We start from the raw sequence: 23,844 nt of genomic DNA, 5'->3' as shown, positions 1-23,844 counted from the left end.
TCTCCTCACCACGACATCGTATTCAACCTCTGCAGCCTGGGCTGGCATACCACTCTTAGTCAGCTTAATTTCTCACTCTTCTGCAGTAATGCTGGTCTTCTGACCCTAGGACTTGTCTTTGTTTGTAGAAGTCGCTGCCCTTGGTTGCCCTTCCTTTACTGCCCTCTGCTTGTCTCATGGTCTTCAAGTTCATCTCAAGTACCTTTCTGCTTCAATAAGGCCTATTGAGACTGATCATAACAATGGTAGCCACCACCATCTGTCTGATATCTAACACATGCCAGGCCCTGGGCCACACACTAAAGAGTCACCATAACAGCGCTTAGAAGAAGGTTCTATTATTAGCCCCATTTTACAGCTGATAAAATTGAAGCACAACACAGGCATAGTTTCAACTCACATTGTCTGACTGCCTTCCTCAGCCTCTACTGATCACTTTCCTCATCCCTCCTTCACCATTTACAATCCTGGTAGTACAGTGGTTCAGCAATTTGAACCCACCACTGAAGAAAGATGAAGCAGTCCAATTCCATAAATATTACACCCTTGGTAACCGTATAGGGCAGATCTACCCTGTCTTTTAGGGTCAGTATAATTTGGAATTAACTCAATGGCAATGGGTGTGATATGTGTATCACACATCTTGGCAAGAGATCACACGAGATTCCATAACCAGACAACACTGATGTCAGGGACAAGGACTTTTATCTTCTATACCTCCCATACCATGCCACCTAATAACAGCCTCAGAAGCTTATCAAGGGATTGGTTAACTGCTGAAACGTGATTTTATAAAATGGTTTTTGCCTTTTCAGCAGCACTTTGCAGAATGTGCTTGAAATCTGTTTTTCATTTATAATCATTTTAATTATATGAGGGGAAAAAAGTATCCTTTTTTCAAATGACAAGAAAGACTTCGATGGAGAAAAAGGGTCTCTTCAAGAAATGGTGCTAGGAAAACTGGTTTTCCACATGCAGAAAGATCAATCAGGATCCATGACTTACACTATACACAAAAAAAATAATTCAAAATGTATTAAAGACCTAAATTTCTAAACTAACACCATAAAATTTTTAGAAGAAAATTTAGGGTTAAGGCTGTAGGACTTATTTCTTTCTTTCTTTTTTTTAAATTTTTATTGTGATTTGGGTGAAAGTTTACATAGCAAATTCACTTTCCATATACCAGTTCACATACACTTTGTCTCATGACATTGACTGTACCTTCCCACAACGCAACAGCTTCTCTCCCACTTCCTCCCCATAGTTACCTCTTCCCTGTGTCCTTCTCTCCCATGTACTTCTGCTCCCGAGCTGTCTCCCTGTACATACACAGCCCTTCTATTCTCCCATCATTGATCTCTCCAAGGAGTGTATCTACCTAATGTAAATATTCAGCCCATATGCCTGTCATTTGTTTGGCTGGAAGCCACAGGAGTGGGTTCAATTCCAGACTGAAACGGCAGCTAGGAGCCAGTTTCAGGGCTTTCACCAGGCTCTATCAGATCAGCAAAGCGCATAACCTCATCACCCACCCCCCCTTTTTTTAAATGATTTTGAGTTTTGTTCCACATTGCTCTCCTACTCTATCCAGGATCTCCTACACAGATCTCCCTACAAGAGGTTGACAGTAGTAGCCAGGCACCACCTAGTTTTATGGTCATATAGGCTGAGGCTTACATGGTATACCAGTCCCTTGAACTAACTGCTTCCATGTGTCTTTGGTTTTCTTCATTCTTCTTTGCTCTGGATGAGGAGAGACCCATCATTGCATCTACATGGCTGCTTGCAAGCTTTTAAGATCCCAGTTCCTACTCACCAAAGTAGGATGTGGAACAATGTTTTTGTGTAGTACGTTATCCCAATTGAGCTTGATGTCCCCTGTGACCATGGTCCCCCACTCCTTCTAGGTAGCTGGCTATGGCCAACTGTGGGACCTATTTCTTAATGACAGATTATCAGAGATGATAAAAGTTCAAGCAGCAAAAGACAAAGACAAATTGGACCTTAATTTGTACATCAAAGGACTTTAGCAACAAAGTGAAAAGACAACCTACAGACTGGGAGAAAACTTTAGGGAACCATATATCATATAAGGGCCTAATATTCAAAATATATGTAAAACATCTACAACTTAACAACAAACAGATAAAAAAAAACAATAAAAAAATAGGAAAAGGACTTGAACAAACAGTTCACCAAAGAAGATATTCAAGTGGCTAGCATGCATATGAAGAGATGCTCCACATCCTTAGTCACTGTTATTATTGTTGTGTGTCATCATATAGATTCTGATTTATAGTGACCCTACGCATTTCAAAACTACAATGAGGTGTCACCTTACCCCCACCAGAATTAAAGTGAAGGAAAATAAATAAATAAATAACACAAGTGCTGGCAAGGTTGTAGAGAAACTGGAACATCTACCCATTGCTGGTGGGAACACAAAATAGTGCACTCACTGAGGAAACAGTTTGGTGGTTCCTCAAAAAGCTGATGACAGAATTATCACATGACAAAGCAATCCCAATCCTAAATACATACCCAGAAGAAGTGAAGGCAGGAATGCAAACAGAAGCTTGCAGCAATTTTCATAACAGCCAAAAGGTAGAAATGACAGGACATCCACCAACAGATGAATGGATAAGCAAAATGTGGTACACACATATGATGAAATACATCCTCAAAAGAAACAAAGTTCTGATATATGCCACAAACTTAAAAACATCACGCTGAGCAAAATAAGTCAGTTGCAAAAGGACAAATAGTGTTCTTATCTCGCTTACAAGAAATAAGCAAATATACGGAAACCAAAGATTACTGTTTCCAAGAATGGGAGGGAGAAGGGTAGGGGAGATTTTTCTTTGGGACGACAGAATTTACACTAATGGTAGTGGAATACTTTGAAAAAGGATTGTCGTAATGGTGGCATAACATGACAAATGTGTTCAGTCACCATATTGTGAATGTGGAAGTTCTTGTGTTGGTGAGTATTTGCTATGTATATTTTCACCACAATAAAAAAAAAAAAAGAAACTTTTTAAAGTCTTTCTGAATAATGACTCATTGATTTTTATTTTGGGATTTCAATTTCAGTTTGGAATTTTGCACATCAGTTATTCTCAGTTGAAGATATTTCTCCTTTCCCCTATCTTACTTGTCTGCCTTTATAGATTACAACTGCTGCAGTCAAATTTTTCAATGCTACTGTTTTAGAGGTCTGGTCTCTTAAAGACACACTGCTCCACTATCCAACTGATTCAAACCAGCCACTGACAAAGTGGCGAGCACAAATATTTTAAGAACCCATTTATATGAAATATCTAGAGTATGAAATATCTAAAGTAAGTAAGGGAGCTCTGGTAGCGTAGTGCCTAAGGCACTTGACTGCTAACCAGGAGGCTGGTGGTTCAAACCCACCAACCACTCCTTGGAAGGAAGGTTGGGCAACCTACTTCCATAGTGATACCACCTCGGAAACCCTAGGAGGGGTCGCTATGAGTTGGGTGTGACTCGACGGCACGTAACAACAACAACAGAGTAAGCAAATGTATAGAAAAGCGAGTAACAAAGGAGTTGCCATCAAGTTGATTGTGACACATGGAGACCCCAGTGTGTCAGAGTAGAACGGTATTCCACAGTGTTTTCCTTTTCTTTTCTTTTTTAAAAAATAATATTGTCCTGTATCTTTGATGGAGATTTATACCACAGGCTTTTCAATGGCTGGGTTTTCAGATGTAGATCACCAGACCTTTCTTCTGAGGCATCTCGGGGTAGTCTAGAACCACTAACCCTTTTGGCTAGCAGTCAAGTGTGTTAACTGTTTACATCATTCAGATACTCCAAATGCACAGAGGACAAAATTTCTTAGTGGTTACCAGGCTGGGTAGGAGGGAGAAAATGGGAGTTCCTACTCAAGGGTAACTGAGTTCTTTTGAAGGGTGATGGGAAAGTTCGGAAATGAATAGTGGTAATAATTGTATAACATGGTGAACATAATTCATGTTGAACTTAAGGTCACTGAGTTGTACACATAAAAATGGTTGAAAGGGCAAACATTCTGTTATATATATATATATCACCACAATTTAAAAAAAAAAAAAGAAGTTTTATGCATCATACAGGTATGTACATTTCGCAGTTGCCTCCCACACTGGCATCAATCCTTCTGCATTTTGGGGATGAGGAATTTCTCTTTTTTTTATGAGATGCTGCAAGTTCTTTATTCAAGTGCCCCCAAGAATCAGAGTTTCTTATTATTCAGGTGACCTAATTTTTTAATCACTTCTTCTGGTACAATAATGATTTCCTAGAGTTTTACACCCCAGAAAAGCTCTATTTCCAATTTGTACCATCCTTTGAGATTACTGGTGCTTAAAATAAAAGGAAGAATGCTTTATGACATGGATCTCTAATTTCAAATCTGATTTTGCCTTTTATTAAAATAAGGGCAAAAAAATAAAATAAATGTTCTCATTTCTAAACACAGCAATCCTGTCTTTGTTTCAGTCATTTTGTGGAACAGCTCAGGCTCTCTTTCCACAGTCAAGTTAATGGCACGTCTTCCCAGGAGCCTGGGACAGCATGTGGTTATTGGGAATGTGAAGGTCATAGAGAAGAATGGACAGGAAATTGTCAAACCATCTTCCATTTACAAATGGCCTGACTTAAAATCAATTTACTTAATGGTAAAAATTTCATCCAAAGCATAAAATGTTCCTGCTTTTCTCCTTAAACTTTAGAATTTGAAAAACAAAAATGTAAGCAACATATTATACTTGCTGAAAAGTCCAAAAACACAGATAATCAAAGAAAAATAAGATGACTCAAAATCTCACACTCCAGAGACATTTTGTCAGATCACCTTCCCAACTATCTCATGCAAGAACAAAAAACCTTTTTGCTATCACAACACATTTAAGGGGTGCTATGCTGAGCACTTTAAATGCATAATTCTGTCCGATTTGTGCAAAAGACCAGAAAATAGGAATTATTCATCATTGTTCCCATCTTACAAATGAAGCAAAAAGGCTCAGAGTAGTTAGGGACAAGTTACTTAGCTTCTATGTAACCAAGATGACAGCTCATAAGTGACAGAGCTGAGATATGGACCCAGGCACTCTGCCTCCAGGGTCCAACGAGGCCATGGTACTGCTCGTGACACTCACAGCAATGCAACTTCCTTTTTCCATTCAGCAATATGTGTGAACACTCACATCAATTCATTAAGCTCTTCATGATGGGTTTAAATTATTTTATATGACCTCATATGTAGTAGTTAAGGTTACGTGTCAACTTGGCTGGGCCTAGTTTTGAGAGGCTGGGCAGCTGGATGCAGTTATTTCCCATGGTGAGACTGGTAATCAACTCAGTGCAATCTGCTTGAGCAGCTGAGTAGCTGCCTTAGGGATGTGGTCTGTTTCCAGGATATAAGAAGAAGCTTTGAGAAAGGTCTTGAGCTTCTTGGTGCATTTAGATCCTTCTTTTGGCTGAGTCTTTATCTCAGTGGCCTGCCATACTGTCTGCTGATCTTGGGACTGTTTCTGGACTTAAACAAGTGGCCTGCCATGTTGCTTGATAGTCTTGGGACTGTGCCATTTTACTTGTCAACTGTGGGTTTGTCAGTGTCAGCAGCCAGCAGCTGCCTGAGTTAAGCGATGCCTCCAGCTCTAGTGGGCCAGGAGCAAGAGGCAGAGTGAAGCTCAAGGTCAAGGGGCTTTCACCCAGCCCCTAGAGCTGGTACTTTGAACTTGGACTTCTAGCCTCCAAAACTGTAAGAGAATAAACCCGTTTGTAAAAGCCATCCATTTGTGGTATATTTTCTGTTAGAGCAGCATTAGAGAACCAAACCACCATAATATCTCACTGAATGGATAAACCATAATTGAATCAATTCTTTCCTGACCAAAATTTACATTGCCTACCATAAAACAAAGGAGGCTTGGTGGCTCAACAGCTAAGCACTGAGCTGCTGAGGGCTGGCAGTTTGAACCTGCCTAGAGCTCTGGGAGAAAGACCTGGCATCTGCTTCCACAAAGCTTACAGCAAATACAACCCTATGGGGCAGTTCTCCTTTGTCACATGGAGTCTAATGAGTCATAATCAACTTGATGGGAGTTCAGTGGCACCTAACAATAGCCATGAACAAGGGAGGCATCGGTTGTTCAATGGTAGAATTCTCCCCTTCCATGCAGGAGAAGGGAACAAACGGAGAAGGCAAAGAGAAAGGTGGGTGTTCAATTCCTGCCTGTGTACCTCACAGCCATCACTTGTCTCTTGGTGGAGGCTTGTGTGTTGCTATGAAACTAAATAGGTTTCAGTAGTGCTTCCAGACTAACACAGACTAGGAAGAAAGGTCTGGATATGTACTTCTGAAAAATCGGTCAATGAAAACACTAAGGATCACAATGGTCCAATCCTGCTGTACATGGGGTCACCATGAGTCAGGGGCAACTCGACAGCAGCTAAAAACAACAACAATCATGAACATACGTGTGTGTGTCCACACACGTCCGAGTATTTCTACGGGATAAAAAGTAGGACTGCTTTAGTCAGACTCATACGCTCTTTCTTTTCTTTAGGATTTCCAATATATGTTGGCAGGTTCTAGGAAAAGGCAGGTGTATTTGAATTTTGCTTTTCCCTATGCATCCTTGTTTTGTAGCAAGCAAGGTCACCCTTTCCTCTTCCCCATACAATAAATTACTGACCATTAAAGGAAAGACAAGGAACACATCATCCATCACAGTTATTACATTTTGAACTGCTGTTCTACTGAAATCGCTTCTCAGTCTCAGAGGGAAAAATATTTGTTATATTCTGATGTCCCTTTAATTCCTGGCAATGTTTCAATTAGAAAAAAAAAAAAAAAAAAGAAAAGAATCTCATACAAGTAATTTAATATCTGAGTTTTACTTTCCTTCTGTAAAATGAAGAAAATATTACTTGCCATACCAATTTTATTTGTATATTATTTGCTTACCTTTATTTGTATATGAAGGTAAGCAAAGAGGCAATAAAGCTTGTTGGTCCTGTAGGCAGGTTCCATAGTTTGAATAAACTCACCAGCACTTTCTTGCTATGTGACCTTACATAGTATTTGGCCTCTCTGAGTGTTCACATCCTCCTCCCTTGTTGGAAGGTTAAACAAGACAATCTAGGATAAGTGATCAGCATGGAACCTGCCACAGCAGTGAACCCTCTGAAAAGGTTTGCTACAATTTATGTTGCTGTGACTGTTATCAACTGACAGCTGCCATTGAGTCAATTCCAGTGCCCTCATATGTGGCACAGCAGAACTGTGCTCCACAGGTTTTTAATGGCTGTTCTTTTGGAAATAGATCGCCAGGCCTCTCTTCCGCGGCACCCATGCATGCACTCAAACCTCCATCCTTCCAGTTAGCAGCCATTAACCATTCAGTTAAGTACATTAACCATTTGCACCTTGGGACTCTACTGCTTATGTTAGTGTTAAAAGGCACACAAATGTAGGAGCTGTGACAATACAATGAGATGGAAGTCAGCATTCGTCCTGAGAGATGAGCCTTCACACCAAAGCTGTCTGCCAGTTACCTCCGGGGCGTGGCAGGAGACGCACTGGAAGATCCAGTCCATGGCCGGCGAGTACAAGGGCAGGTAGCATGGGAGCTCCACTCCCTGGAGCACCAGCTGGTTCTGGACCGTATCCCCGTGGATCTGCAAGAGATCAAGTCCACACTTAGAAAAGGACGGGGAATCAGACAACAAACAAAAGCACAGAATCCACAGACTGGGCATAGTTGTAAGCATCTCGGCAGCCCCAAGAGAAACAGCCTGGTTTTGTTTGCTTTTTAACAGAAAAAAAACACACAGGAAGTTTACCATGTCACCAAGCTGAGTGGTTTTGGGAACATGCGCTGAGTAAAGAAGGAATCTGATAAAAAATGGAGGCAGCAGATGCTAAGATGAAATGCTGATCAAGTGAAGACATTTCCTGTTAACACATGCATATTAATTCCCTCTGCCTGTTCAGTACAATTAACACATTCTAATTGTCTGCAACAGATGTACGTATAATTTTCAAGTGTTTACACATTTAGAGAGCTCTGAGGGATTCTTGGGAGCTCTGGTGGCATAGCACCTAAGGCATCTGACTGCTAACCAAAAACGCACTAGCCATTCCTCAGAAGGAAGGTTGGGCAATCTACTTCTGTAACAATACTGCCTCGGAAACCCAAGGAGGGGTCGCTATGAGTTGGATCCGACTCAACGGCAGTGAGTTTGGTTTCTTTGGTTTGGAGGCATTCTCAACTTGGAAAACCTGCAGGACTTTGTGAATGCGCTATCATACAACTGTTACATCAATCAGTTGTTCTTGCAGTGTTCTCTTACCTGTTTAAATGTCAGGAGGAAGTCAAAAAAGTTCTTATTTAGGCTTTCTTTGAGATGTGGAGCCACTTCCATTCCCACCTACAGCCAAATCACAATGAAATTACTTTGACATGAAAAAATGAGTTACAAACAATATATACAGCATAATGCCATTTTAGTAAATTAAAAAAAAAAAAAAAAAATCCAAGTGTATATAAGGAGCTCTGGTAGCATAGTGTCTAAGGCACTTGCCTGCTAACCAGAGGGCTGGTGGTTCAAACCCACCAGCCACTCCTTGGAAGGAAGATGGGGCAATCTATTTCCGTAGCGATACTGCCTCGGAAACCCTAGGAGGGGTCGCTATGAGTCGGGTCTGACTCAACGGCACATAACAACAACAACAACAACAGTGTGTATAGATAGGTATATAAATCTACATGTATGTATATATGTATATATAGACAGAATAAAAGTCCAGGAAGGGAAATTTTATTCTTTTTGCTTCTCTTCTTATTCAATAAACATATACTGCTTTTATCAGAAAAACCACAGAAGCTATTTTTAATGGGAAAAAAAGGGGGGGGGGCAACATTTACAGTAACCATCTCTGCAATTTCTGAAAGGCAGTGAATGTATATCTGAACAGATAACTAAGAAAACAAATCAATACAAGACTGAGGAGGAATGTACTCTCAAGACTGTGTATACCATAGTTTCATCCTCTCTCAAAGATGGTGAACACTCATGTGGGCATATTTATTAGCTGAACAAAAAAGGTTTTGGTATGTAAGAGCTAGCTGAGCTTTCCAATGCTGTGCTGCCACTCCTGTGCTGCTGAAAGTTATACAGACTAATTCTTTGCTAGCCAGTCATGGAAACATAAAACTTTTAGCATATTTTAAGCAATTTTATATAAGGTAAGCATGAAGCATAATAATGCTCTAATCCACTGGTTCTTGCATTTCATTGTTTAAAAAACAGATTATAGTATTTCCTGCTGAAGCTATTTGCTAACCCTAGAGAAGGTGGGCAATGGTTAAACACTTGGCTGCTAACTGAAACAGGTGGTTCAAACCCACCAGCCACTCTGAGGGAGAAAAGAGCCAGCAATCGGCTTCTGTAAAGATTTACGGCCTAGAAAGCCCTGTGTGGTGGCAGTTCTGCTTTGTTCTATGGGGTCACTATGTGTTAGAATCAACTTGATGGCACACAACAACAACAGAGTGGGGGCCTGAGTACTGGGATAGATGGAAAAGTATGAGCTACGCAGGAGCGCTCACGGGTTTAAAACAGACCACAACACCATGATTCTCCTGAAACGGAGCTCCTCAGATACATCTCAGTTCCAAATTGCCACTTTACCAAATCTGCTTTGTGAAAAAAGCTAGTACCTAGTTTCTCCAAATGAGAGCAGATTTCTGTCACTCACCTACCCCTACCTACAGGTCATAAAGGTTAAAAATCATGATGGTGTTTAGATGGCTGCGAACAATTATGCAAGAATCATGGCACATTCAATTCCAGGGGCAGCTCTATGGCTGGTGAGTACAAGAAAGATATTTACAAGGACAAGAATGCAGATTTTAAAAAAAATACTAACCACCACTGTCACATCCAGTTGCACTGTGTTCTGACTCTATTGTCTTTCCTTCCACTTAATCATATTGTACAAAAGACAGTAATTATCTGGTAAGTGGCAGCAAAGAAAAGGCCCAGTGGACAAGCTGTGGAGATGAGCTGAAGGGGCCATGACTTAGGAATTAATCATACTTTCCTTTAATAAACAGCTTCAAGCTCCCCCACGCTCACCCACTCACTGCTTTTGTGTTTTGTGTATCTCTTCCCAGCAAGCCAAATGAGCAGCTTGGAAATCTGTTGGGTCTAAGATTTCTACCCAGAGTAGCAAGGAGAGTTGCTCATGATCTCCATCTGTTGTTTCTGCCTGCCTGGTGTTCATTCCCACTGTTCCTAATGTCAGCAAACTGAATATGTCTTTGGGGAATAAAAACTTCCTCCCAGACCATGAGGTTTGTGGTGGGTCTGGACTCACCTCACCTAAAGGTACGTGACCCAAGACTGGTCCATCATCATATGCTACTTCATGGCTACAGGTGACTGGCCTAAGGATGGGGAAGTGACCCAACGAGAATCAGCCCTAAGACTCAGCTGGCTGATTTTCCAAAGCAGATCACCGGACATTTCTTCCAAGGTGCCCGTGGGTGGAGTCAAACCACCAACCTTTTTAGTCAGCAGCTGAGTGTGTAAACTGTTTGCACCACTCAGGGAATCCAAAGGGCAATGGCCCTTCTTCAAATGTTAGTGATGCTGAGCGGACTAGCGAGGACACTCCCACTGAATCCTCGAGGAAAGCTGGCAGAGGTAAAGTCCTTTGTAGTTGAAAAAACACAACTGTATACTCTCCACAGGTTACATTCTTCATAACAGAAACTTAATAGTTTCAAGTGGAAGGTTCATGATATTTTAAAGGGGAGAAAAGTCAAGCAATTTATGGTCTTATGATGGGCACCCCCACCCCATCGGAGCAGCTGTCAAAGCCAAGCTGAAGCCTCAAGGACTTCACACTGCAACAGACTCTGAGCCTGTCACCGCCTGGATACCTCTCTTTCCAAAAGCCCTTGCTACCTCCCACTCTGAGTCCACTCTTTAATATGATAACAAAACTCCAAGACAACGATCAAATAAAAGACATAAGGAGAGCACAACTCCAATCAATGAAACAGCCTCTCCACTGAAAGGCCCTGGGAACCTTTCTCCTCCTTGGTGATGACTGCTAAACCGTTAATTCTGAAAACCAGTTCACCTGTGAAAAGATGACCTTAAATGCCCTCTAATGAAGAGTTACAGCAAGTTGGTCTACTTTAAAATTAATTTTTAAAAGAAAATCCTACAGCTCTACTTTCTGTGGAGGAGCCATGTTCTAAAATTAGCAGCTAACAAAGTCTTTCGTTCAGTGACTTAAGAGGTGTCTGGAAAGGAGAGGCCCCACGTGAATGTTTAGGGACAGCAAGTGGGTCCCCTGGCAGCACAGCTCCATCAGACCTACCCGGCACAGGTAGGCTCTGGCGTACACAGACACCAGCGGGTCCCCGATCCCTCGAATCATGAATGTCAGTCGCGGCAGGCATTCTGAAATCCCTCTGTTAAAACAAAGAGAGGGCAACATTACACCATATGTGAAAACTTGTAGTTCTTTCCTTTTTAAAATGATAAAGCTAGACTTCCTAAATTTAGGGCAAAAAGAAATCTAGTTTCAGGAACAAACCAAGGTCTTTCTTGGGACAGTTCATGCATTTAATGGTTTCTTTCGTCTTTACACCTGCTCAATGCAACAGGTTAATAACCTTTACTCTTTTCCTACTTGAGGTCTCATTTGTTTTAGCAATTTCTACAACGTTTGTCCTCCAACTATCTTCTAGCAACTGGTCATCTCTAACCTTCTCTTGCTATTTCTCATAATCTATCTTCCTTTTGTATTGATTTACTGATCCGTGCACCAGCCCCTCAGCCCTCCAGCATCTTACCATAAGGCTGGCATTAGCAAATCCCATGCCAATGTAAATGAACGTGACGCATGACTCACTTCTCAGCCACATGGGACATCTCTCTGCCTGAGGTGTTACCCTCCCACAATTGGTGAGGCAAAGTAACTGTTTCAGCAGCAATGCTTTCCCCCAAACAAAGCCAGGTATCTCTACATCCAAAGTAAATACATGGTGGGGAAATTCTAAATCAAATCCAAATATTTATTATTCATGGAGTCAGTCCCTGGCTTCCAGGAGATTATTAACTAATTACCCAACAGGACTCAGTGTTTCACCAGTGGTTTGAAAAGCTGATCTGGAACAATGTCTGAGGGGACCTAGAATAAATGGGGCTTAGGTGCAAAACCTGTTGATCCTGTTGATCCTGACATCATATTCATCTTCAACATCACCATTTTTATTATCTTCAAAGAAGCAGCTGACACTTAGTGCGGGCTTACTGAGTGCCAGGTGTGGTCTCAGTGCAGTCTCTGCAGCTCAGTGGACCCTCACAGTTCCCTTCTCAACACCACACTCACAGAAGAGAGGACAAGGCTCAGAGAGTTAAATCACTTGTCCACGATTAGACAGCTGGTAAGCAGCAGAGCCACAGTCAAAATCCAGTTGGCCTAATCTGCCACAAGTTATCCATCTATCCTAGTTTTCTTCTCAGTAAAATGGGGATAAAGATGGTGTCTCTGCTTCATTAGGTTTCCACAAGGATTTAAATGGGAAAATGCATGGAAGATGCTTACTTATAGCACCACATCTACTTCACAGTAAGCACTCATAAATCACAGCTCCCACTACACTGCCCTCCCTGCTCCTCTCTTCTTGACATGCTTAGTTTCCATTAGGTGAAAACTGGCATTATGCAAAAATGGAGGATGACTATATTGTCACATAACTGCCAAACCACTGAGAATCATGGTCCAGCCAAGTTGACACATAACCTGCTATCACAGCCAGTGTTACCCTTTCCTCGCACCTTGGCATTCATTACTGTCAGACATATGTCATCAATGTGCCAAGTCCTCAGATGGTAGATTTTCTACTATTATCGTAAATGTGAAAGATCAGATAACAAGACAGTTGATAAGTGAGGTATGTTACGTACCTCTGGGTGTGTAAATACTTTGTAGAAATTTTATGGTTCTAGACATTTAAAAGGAGTCTTACGTTTTGGAGAGGAACTTGTTACACTTCAAGATGGATGCTTCCACATAACTACAAAAATATTCCATTAAGGAAGACATTTTCCACATAGTCTGTCCCCTACAGGGAAAAAGACTAAACCATTCAAGTCTTCAGGAGAGGTGGACCACGATGGCCCTCAACAGTCCAGAGAATTCAGGTAGCTAGTGACTTGTAGTTTCTGTATTTGGTTTTTGAGATTTTTTTACTTACATAAAATAAATTTTGGAAAATGTTACATGTTGATTCACGGTTGCATGCTGAAATTTAAACTAGGCTTTGAGCATTTCCAATCAAGGCTTTATGGGGAAAGAATGAACTTTAGATAACTATGATTTAATTTATATTATCAGTCAAATTTTCTATTCTTCAATATTTACATAGAAAAAGCTTGACCCCATTCCTTTTAAGTTCTTGGAACCAGAGAAAATATGCAAAGATGAAACATTTTAATTGAGAGAATTAATATGAGAATGTTCCTCAAGGAAATGAAACTCTGGTACATGGCACTGAATTTAAAGTAAAAAAACAAAACTATTTGGAGTCCAAAAGCTTCTGCAACGGGCTTGCCCTGTATTCTCAAGCCACCAACCACAACAGAACCAAACTTTCACCAGGCATTACCACGGACGTTCCATCACATGGCTTCTATCAACAGTGCAACTCTTACAGCCTGTCTTTACAGTCATGAGACAATGAAAGGATACAATCTCGGAATGAGTTCCCGGATGGAAGCAATCTTAAAAAACCAATTTAAGCATGTTTCTTTGGCCGTGTCATTTACATTGTCTGGAGAAAAGTGCTCTGTAAAACAAAAACACCACGCATCAGCTCACCTAATCCTCAGCACCTGTTCCAGCCGCCAGGAGTCCTGGGACAAGAAAACGTTACCACAGAACAGAACAAGGAGTGGTATATCAGACCATCTACGCTTTTCCTTCCAAGTGTTACTACTATTATTGTTAGAAAACAATTAATGACAACGATGGCTTACACATAGAGGCTTTCTAAGTGCCAGGTACTGTTCGCAGCTTTATAGGCACTAGCTCAGCCAGTCCCCACCACAGCCTTCCAAAGCATGTACCTTTATTACTCTTTTTTGTAGATGTGAAGACCAAGTCAACAGAGTTTTTTAACATGTCCATAGCACACAGCAAGAAATCACAAGACCGAGGATTCAGACCCAGGCAGTAGGGTTCCAAGGCCTTGTTCTTAGCCATTGCCTCTAATATAATGCAGAGGTTCTTGGTATACTCACCAGTAACTGTGCTGATACTGTTCTGGGAACCTTCAGTTATAACACTCTAAGCATCACATGAGCCAAACATGAGAGGAAAGCAAGCGCCTGAGGTAAGGAACCAGCCAGTTAGGTTTCCAGAGCAATAGTGAGACTCTATGACCACAGTTACCTGGTGGCAAAAACAGTTTTACCCATTATCTGTTCTTATATTCTTTAACAATAGAACTCTCATTTCTTTGGTAAGCATATGGCCATCCCTGTAGCTACACAGCTAGGTATGGCCTTGTGATCAAGTTCTGATCCCAGGATGAAAACAGAAGTACAACTTTGGGGAAATGTCTTTAAGGGTACAGGACTGTCCTCCTTCACCCATTCTTCGTTCCTGCTGGCTGGCATGGGGACATGATGGCTGGAGCTTCTGTAGCCATCTTGACCCATTACAACAAGAAGACAGAAGCAGCTAGGGTCTCTGGTCAGGTGGCTGCCCCACCCACTCCCATCTTCTCTGTTGTTGAGTTTTCTGTCATTGGTCCCCAGCCTAATCCTGAAACACATCATAGTAAGAAATGGAAGGGAATATAGAAAAATGGAAACAAACAGAAAACCAAGAAAACTACTGTTGAACTCGCAGGTGGAAACAGAAATGATTTCTTCTAAATAATTTTGTCAAAACATTGGAGCTCATTCCACCACTGGGATGTTTCGTGCTTTCAGAATTCAATCAAAAAAGGAAATTCTAATTTTTTTTTTTTCCCCAGTGATGAAGGAATCAAACTTTTAATTTTTATTTTATTTATTATTATTAATACTTTATTATTTTTTTGCAATGTTTCCTCCCCTCCCCTTCCACCCTTGTAACCAAGAAAGAAACTTTCCTTCCATATATAAATCTTGCCTTGACTTTTTATAATAATGAACTAATTATTTGTCCTTCTGTGATTGTTTATTTCATTCAGCATAATGTCCTCCAAGTTCATCCATGTTATACAGTGTTTTGCAGATTCTATGCTATTCTTTAGTGTTGCACAATATTCCATTATGTGTATGTACCACAGTTTGGTTAGCATTCTTCTGCTGATGGGCACCCAAGTCATTTCCATCTTTTTCCTATTGTAAATAGTGCTGCGATGAACATGGGTGTGCATATCTGTTCTTGTCCTGGCTCGCACTTCTTTAGGATATATATCTAGTAATGGTATTGCTGGATCAAATGGTATTTCTAATTCCAGTTCTCAAGCATTCACAGTACTGCTTTCCACAGTCCCCATTTTATAGTCCCACCAGCAGTGTATGAGAGTCCCAATCTCTCCATATCCTCACCAGCATTTGTTATTTTCTGTCTTGTTGAACTTTGCTATTAGTGTTGGAGAAAGATGGTATCTCATTGTTCTTTTAACTTGCATCTCTCTAATGGCTAATGATGGTGAACATTTCTTCATGTGCTTCTTGGCCACCTGAATATCTTCTTTGGTGAAGTGTCTATTCTGCCCATTTTTCAACTGGATTGTTTGTCTTTTTGTTGTTGAGGTGCTGTAGTTTTCCACAAATTTTAGAGGCAAATCCCTTGTCAGATATATCATTGCTGAATATTTTCTCCCAATCTGGAGGTTTTCTTTTTACTCTTTCAGAGAAGTCTTTTGAAGCATGTAAAAATTTAATTTTTAGAAGGTCCCATTCATCCAGTTTATCTTCTGCTGGTTTTGCACTTTGAGTGATGCTTGACAGTCTACTTATGCCATAAATTAAAAACAAAAAAACACACTGCCGTCGAGTCAGACCTGACTCATAGCGACCCCTCCTTGTGTTTCCAAGACAGTATCACTATGGAAGTAGATTGCCCAAACTTCCTTCTGAGGAGTGGCTGTTGGGTTTGAACCACCAGCCTTCAGGTTAGCAGTCAAATGCCTTAGGCACTATGCCACCAGAGCTCCCTGCCATAAATTAGGGCCCCTAAATTTGCCCCTAGTTCTTCCTTGAGAAACTTTTATAGTTTTAGGTTTCACATTTATGTCTTTGGTCTTTGATCCATCTGGAGTTAGTTTTTGTGTATGGTGTGAGGTATGGATCTTGTTTCATTTTTCTGCAAATGGATATCCAGTTTTACCAGCACCATTTGTTAAACAGACCATCTCTTCCCCATGTAATGGATTTCAGACCTTGTCAAAAATCATCTGACCATAGGTTGATGGATCTATTTCTGGGTTCTCAATTCTGTTCCACTGGTCTGTGTGTCCGTCGTCGTACCAGTACCAGGCTGTTTTGACTACTGTGGCTGTATAGTAGGTTTTGAGATCTGGGAGTGTGAGACCTCCTACTTTGTTCTTCTTCTTCAATAGTGCTTTGCTTATCTGAGGTCTCCTTCCTTTCCTTATAAATTTAGTGACTGGTTTTCCCATATCCTTAAAGAATGCTGATGGAATCTTGATTGGGACTACATTGAATGTATACATTGTTTTGGGTATTACTGACATTTTCACAATGTTCAATCTTCCTATTCACAAGCATGGTATGTTCTTCAATTTATGTAGATCTCATAGTTTCTTGAAGTAGTGTTTATAGTTTTCTTTGCACGGTCTTTTCTGTCCCTAGTGAGATTTATTCCCAAGTATTTTTATTTTTTAAATTATTTTTAATGTAGCAAATGAATCTGAGCTTGTTGGCTTTTATCTTGCTTTGCAGAGAGCTATTTTTCCACCCCTGAATATGCTACCTGGTAATATACAACCAAACCCACTGCTCAAGTCAATTCCAATACATACAGACCCTCATTGGGGTTCCAAAGCTGTAAATCTTTATGGAAGTAGATTGTCTCATCTTCCTTCCATGGAGTGGCCAATGGGTTTGAATCTCCAACCTTCTGGTTAGCAGGCGAATGCTTTACGTACTGCACCACAAGAAAGAGACAACTAAGGTGATCAAAATTCTGACAGAAATCAGCAAAAAGAAGGTGCTTCAGGGGTCAGGCACAGTCACTAACCACAACTGTAGAAATTCTGATATTGTAAGCTCAAGTATTTATCTATTTTTGGATGTCCTGGCAAGCCTCATTTGTTCAAGAAGTATACCCACCTGTCATTTTCAAAAGGACAGGAAATTACCATTTTCCTCTTCCTGGCTTTAACTTTTGCACATAAAGTAACTTTATGTGCTTCAAGTTTCAAGAGAGCCAGACAGGAAAAAGCAAGGGCTATTCTTTGTCTAATTTTTTTTTTTTTTTAACTTTTTATTGTGGTTTGGGTGAAAGCTTATAGATCAAATTATTTTTTCATTCAATGATTCACACACATTTTGTTTTGTGATACTGACTGCAATCCCTATAACGTAATGGCACTCTTCCTACTTCCTCCCTGTGTTTACTATTTCCATTTGTCCTTCCTTCCTATTCCTTCCTGCCTTCTGAGCTTTATCCCTGGACAAATACTGCCCTTTCGATCTCATATGATTAACTGTTGTAAAGTGGTTACCTCCCTGGTGTTACTGTTCACCTTACAAACCTGTCTATTGTTTGGCCGAAAGTTGAGGGACTGGGGTGAGTTCAAGTCCAGACTTGAAAGGTGTCTAACAGCCATGCTCTTGGGGGTTCTACCACTGTCTATCAGAACAGTAAGCCCGGCCATTTTTATGATTGAGATTTGTCCACATTTTTCTTCCACTTTATCTGGGACCTTCTATTGTGATCCCTTTCAGAATGGTCACCAGTCGTAGCCAGACACCATCTAGTTATTCTGATCTCAAGGTCGAGGAGGCTAGAGTTCACATGGTCCATCGGTTCTTTAAATTAATTATTTCCTTGTGTCTTTAATATTCTTCATTCTTCTTTGCTCCAGACGTGGACAGACCAATAGTTGCACCTTAGATGGCCACTCATAAACTTTTAAGACCTCAGCTGATACTCACCAAATTAGGATGAAGAACATTGTCTTGGAGGATATGTTATGCCAATTGACCTTGATATCCCCCAAGAGATAAGTCCTTAGCACCCAGGCCCAGCAACACATTCAGTTTAGTCTTAAATTCCTCTGTCAATCTTGTCTTTTGGAAAAAAGGAGGTGAGGTTCATTTCCCTTCATATGACTTACTCACGTGGCTTGTAACCTGAAAGCAAATCCAGGCCTCTAAGGTCACCTAATTAATCGCTCACTTTACAGATGAAAAACTGAAGTTCAGTGAAGGGTGGGACAGTGATTTAGGCTGCCTACAAGAGCTGAAAATCACACTAAAGGCAATGGCACTGTGTGCAAAACCTAACTGCAAGGCCCGAGAATCCGCATACATCAATAGAGTCTTTATACCTCCCTTCCAGCTTAAGAGATAAGTTAGGGAAAGGATTCTGTTATGCAAAGCTTAAAATTTCTATAGTAAATACTTGTTGTTAGCTGATGCAGTGTCAATTCAGACTCACGGTGACCCTATGTGTACAGAGTAGAACCACTTGATAGGGTTTTCCAGGGCATGACCTTTCAAAAGCAGACTGCTGGACTTATCTTCCATGACACGTGTACGGGTGGGTCTGAACTGCCAACCTTGTGGCTAGTGGTCGAGTGCTTACCCAATAGCACCACCCAAGGACTCCTGAAATAGTACATTTCTTTTATTTCACTTGTTCAACACAAATTTCTTAAGAGCTAAGGGTGCTGTTCTAGGCTCTGCAGATACAATAGTACATAAGACTGACTCTGTCCCCATGAAGCTTCCATTGGGGAAAGACAAATAATGAACAGGAAGAAAAAGCAAGCAAACAATTAACATAATTTCCAATAGCAGTCAGCACTGTGAAAGATATGAAACTATGTACTGGAATGGAGAGTGACTTGAGTAGGGGGTTGGGGGCTTATTAGATAGGGTGGTCAGGGAGGGCTCCTGCAGAGGTGGCATTTGAGCGGAGCCCCAAATTACAAAAAGGAGCCAACCAAGTGCAAGAAGTGTGTTCCAGGAGAGGAAATAGCAAGTGCAAAGGCCCTGTGGTAGGAATGACCTCGGCATGGTCAAAGAACGGAAAGCAAGCAAACAACATGTTGAGCAGGAATGGAAAGAACAGGAAATGGACTCAGAGGAGGTATCACAACAAGCCAGGTTCGGGTTGCAGTCTTGGTAAGGAGTTGAGAGATTTTCTAAGTGTGATGAGGCTCCAGGAAGGGTTCTGAATGGAGGAGTGGCAGGACATGACCTGACGTGATGCAATGTATACTTTAGCATTAGGGCTGCTAAGGGGAGGGGGAATGAATTCAGAATTTGGAAATCAACCCAGAAGAGACTTTGATGTAACAAAAAGCAGAGATTTTTCTTCTAGTCCCCACTTATTTTTTGTTTACAGTCTTCCTTTTCATGTCTGAACTTCTGGGGATATTTTAGGAGGGAGACCAGTGAGTCTAGTTCTATTCCATTTGCCAAATCTGTCCTCTAGCAGTGAGAGGTCTCTTTATATAACAATGCTTATAGGAATGTAATGTCAGCTTAGCTCACATGTTCTTGAATGGCCAGGTCAGTTAAGGACGCTGCTTGTACAGATACAGCCTACAGCAGCCCTGGGGAAAACTAAACATGAAAATGTCAACAGTTCATGATGAGAACCACAATACAATACACACAAATGATTTCCTCCAGACTGGAAATAAAATTATTTTTATCACTCAGAGTAGATGAACTCTTTAAACAAATACTGGATCAAGAAATGCTAGGGGGAACACAACCAAACTACCACATCTAGTAGTATGTACCTTTCAAGAATCCAAAAGACACTGCATGTTTCTAAAGAGCAATTATCTTAGCTACAACTCCTGAAGGCACAGGGCTTAAATATTAATTTACAGTCAGGACCTGATTCAAATAAAGATTCAAAGAAAGAATGAGAACCAATGGTACCAGACTTCTCTATATACATAATTTCTTTAGGCAAATTCTGCACAGATTTCAAAATGTTTCTTCTTCATTATTAAAGAGTTGTTGTCAAGGTCTTAAAAGCTTCCAGGTGGCCATTCAAGGTGAAATTGGTCTCTATCTGCCTGGAGCAACAGAAGAAGGAGAGTTAGGAATAAGAGGAGGATATGCAATGTGTGGCTAATTGCCTCCTGTGCCATGAGACCAGGAGAAATGGATGGTGCCCACCTACTACGACTGAACATTTTAGTCAAAGATTCCATAGAAGAATCCCAGTCAAAGGGGGAAAGCACAGAACATAATTTCAAAGTGTCTTGGATTCCAGACTTTCTGGTGTCATGGAGGCTGGATGAACCCCTGAAGCTACTGCACTGAGATAACTTTTAAACCTTAAACCAAAAACATGCCTTGAAGTCTTCTTAAAACCAAATAATAATTTAGCTAAATGAGTAAGGAAGAAAAAAAAACTCTGCCTTAAGCATTATGCTCTTTTAAGAACTATCTATATGGGGTCAAACTGACAACAGCAACTCAAAAGATAGACAGGAGCCTCAGAGAAGTTTATGTTAGTGAAGGAAGAACAACTTGAAAAAGTAGGTAAGAATGGTGGTGCAATTCGAACGAAACAGATGTCACTAAATTGTACATGTAGAAACTGCCGAACTGGTCTATGTTCTGCCGTGTATATTAGCAACAACAACAAAATAAACAAAATTCAGGGGGGAACAAAAGAGTTGTCCCCAACATCACTGACAATTTTGAGAAAGTTTGCTCTTTCCCTTTCAAGTTCTCGGAATAAGAGAAAACACAAGCAGATAAAGATTTTTAACTGAAAGGAAAAGAAATTATTTTCAAGAAAACAAAAGCCTGATTTGCATCATTCAGAGTAAAACTAGATATTTCGGGAGAGAAGAATTTTAGTGGTTATAGTGCTGATTAGTGTATTCAGACAAGGTCTGGAAGTGAATATGAAAATATCCTTTTATTTTTAACTGTTCCAGTTGGAGTAAGGAGTAAGTTATTAGTAATTTTTCCTTTATTTGCCTTAAAATGTTGGTTGTATCATCAGCGGAAATTGGAATGAGAGAAAATTATTGCAAAATGTAAGCTCAAATGAAACATAATATAAACATTACCCAGGTACTACCACAGGGTAATATAAATAGTTTAAGTGGTTATGTACACAACATCAGGAAGAAGTAGACTCTGTACCAAAAAGCATTTTTTAAGACGTACTGGTGCTGCCAAAGAAAATATCTATTTGGGTTTAACTCCGGCTGTAGACTAAGTTTCCTGCCGCTGGTACAGCACACGGAGCACAAGCTGGCAACAGGTCCAGATTTCCCGAATCTGACAGAGAAAGGCTTTTCAGTCAGGCTGGCTCATTACTTCCCAGTCTTGAGATGCCTAGAACATGGGATCAGCTGTTAAAATGTTACATCACCACAGGTACCATGCAGTGGACCAGAGGCTCTAGAGCAGTGCCACATTGCAACTGTAAATTTTTTGGAAGCCTAAAAAAGGTGAAACAAGCCAGAAGCAACATTTCCAAGAAACTGAAGGAGAGGAATAAGCACACAAAAAAAGGTAAAATTAATTTCAATGATATATTTTATTAAGCTCAATTCATCCAAAATATTATCTCAATATATATTGCCTATAGAAATTATAACTGAAATATTTGGCAATTTTCTGTTTGTATTAAATTTTTGCAATCCTGGGTGTTTCACTTTGGTCTGGCCACATCTCAAGTGCTCAAGAGCCACATGTGGCCAGTGGCCCCTGCACTGGCCGGTGTAGGTCCAGAGCTAAGGGCAAGGCTCTCTTCTCATAAGCTGGTGGCAGGGCTTTGGGCAAGTCCTTGACTTGCATCCATACTTGGTTTATCCCTGATGAGATGATTCCTAAGAGTCCTACTAGCCCTAAAAGTCTATGGATTTCTATCTCTTTATTTTTGTGCACATTAAATAGTTGTGTGTCTGTTTGTATACATACATACATGTATGTAATATATACATTCCGACTTGTATGTGTATATATAAAATATAAATTCTGACATGTAGATACATATATATACATATGTATATATGAACACATGTGTGTGTGTATTGTTTTCACTGCTGTCAAGTTTATTTTCAACTCACAGTGACCCTATGTGACAGAGAAGAACTGCCCAGCAGGATTTTCTAGGCTATAATCTTTCTAGAAAGGAGCTCTGGGGGTGCAGTGGTTAAGGCACGTGGCTGCTAACCAAAAGGTTGATGGTTCGAACCCACCAGCCACTCCACAGACGAAAGATGAGGTAGTTTGTTTCCATAAGGATTTACAGCCTTGGAAACCCCATGGGGTGGCTGTGAGTCAGAATCAACTCGATGGCAGTGAGTTTGGTTTTTTGCAATCTTTACAGAAGGAGCATTGGTGGCACAGTGGTTAAGCACTTGGTTGCTAACCAAAAGGTCAACAGTTTGAATCCACCAGCCACAACATGAAAGAAAGATGTAGCAGTATGCTTCCGTAAAGATGAAAGTATTGGAAGTCCTATGGGCCAGGCAGTTCTACTCTGTTTTATAATAGGGTCTCTATGAGTTGGAATTGACTAGACAGCAACAGGTTTTTTGGTAAATCTTCATGGAAGTAGATTGCCAGGTCTTCCTCCCATGGGGCTTTTGGGTGGGTTTAAACAAGGAAACTTTCAGGTAGCAGTAGAGTGCTTAACCATTTGTGCTACCAAATTGTGGGTTTATTGTCCCTGACACTTTTCTCATCCCCGAGAGAAGTGCCACTGTCAGGAGTAGAAAGAAGTGGAGCAAAGGTGAAGCAAGCTGGCTGCCCTAGCTCAGCACAGATAAGAACGGTCCCCACAGCAGTGCTAAGAAGAGAGGTTAAAAGGAGGTATAAAAGGAAAAGGAAGCTGCTGTTAAGAGTTTCACATTGCCAGACACATCATCATTATCATTTCTATGCTGAAAGAAAAAAGATAAGAATTCATAATCCAGCTGTCCCATTATAACCTCCTGAGGCACTAAAATTGATTGGCAATAAACTTAATGCATCACCTGAGTAGAGACCAGCAATTCAAAGCATCTGTCACAGTTGATTTATCTGTCAGTGCTTACTAAGATACATGGAAAGCTGATTCTTAAAAAGCAATTTGCTTCTTAGGAAAGATACTAGAAATGTCAGGCAGCAGAAGAAAAGAATTTAGAGTAAACATTCAGCTGAGTCTAATTATAATATCTTTTCTTTCTTGCAGATTCAATATCACTTGTGCAAATTCATAGCCAGGCCTGTTTTAAGAAACCAATCAGTACAGATATTTCTTTTACTTTTTACACACCAAAAAATAAAAACCAAAATCTCATTGGGTTTCAATAAAGGTTACATTAAGCTGATACGCAGTCCCAACTCCAAGGCAAGAACAAGGAAACCAATGGAACAGCTATGCATTTACCTGGTAAGACACTGCGGTTATCCACACACATGGAAAAGATGCGCTCGTACACTAATTTTCCTGTGGGGGCAAGGACATACAGCATTAGCATCACACCTTTCAGCAGCAAATATTAAATAACCACTTGCTAACTAGAAACAGAAATGCCATTGCCAGGGCATGCTTTAACTTGTGGTAGAATGCTGCCACCT

At 40.6% G+C, this 23,844-nt stretch overlaps 1 protein-coding gene across 1 annotated transcript in view; it reads right to left on the bottom strand.

Moving 5' to 3' along the window:
* Nucleotides 1-23,844, bottom strand: part of VPS35L (VPS35 endosomal protein sorting factor like) — a 221,075-nt gene that overhangs the window by 146,879 nt on the left and 50,352 nt on the right. The window contains exons 8-13 of the mRNA XM_007954736.2: nucleotides 23,654-23,713; nucleotides 13,793-13,889; nucleotides 13,071-13,118; nucleotides 11,414-11,507; nucleotides 8,371-8,448; nucleotides 7,573-7,695 (exon numbers count right to left, since the gene is read on the bottom strand). Of these exons, the coding sequence (XP_007952927.2) occupies nucleotides 7,573-7,695; nucleotides 8,371-8,448; nucleotides 11,414-11,507; nucleotides 13,071-13,118; nucleotides 13,793-13,889; nucleotides 23,654-23,713 (500 nt within the window). The remainder of the gene's footprint in view (nucleotides 1-7,572; nucleotides 7,696-8,370; nucleotides 8,449-11,413; nucleotides 11,508-13,070; nucleotides 13,119-13,792; nucleotides 13,890-23,653; nucleotides 23,714-23,844) is intronic.

The sequence above is a fragment of the Orycteropus afer genome, unplaced genomic scaffold (assembly GCF_000298275.1).
Source record: "Orycteropus afer afer isolate SDZICR_OR568_19922 unplaced genomic scaffold, OryAfe1.0 scaffold00470, whole genome shotgun sequence".
NCBI lineage: Eukaryota > Metazoa > Chordata > Mammalia > Tubulidentata > Orycteropodidae > Orycteropus > Orycteropus afer.
The sequence above is the reverse complement of the archived record's forward strand: the minus strand, read 5'-3'. Positions and strand labels throughout refer to the sequence as shown.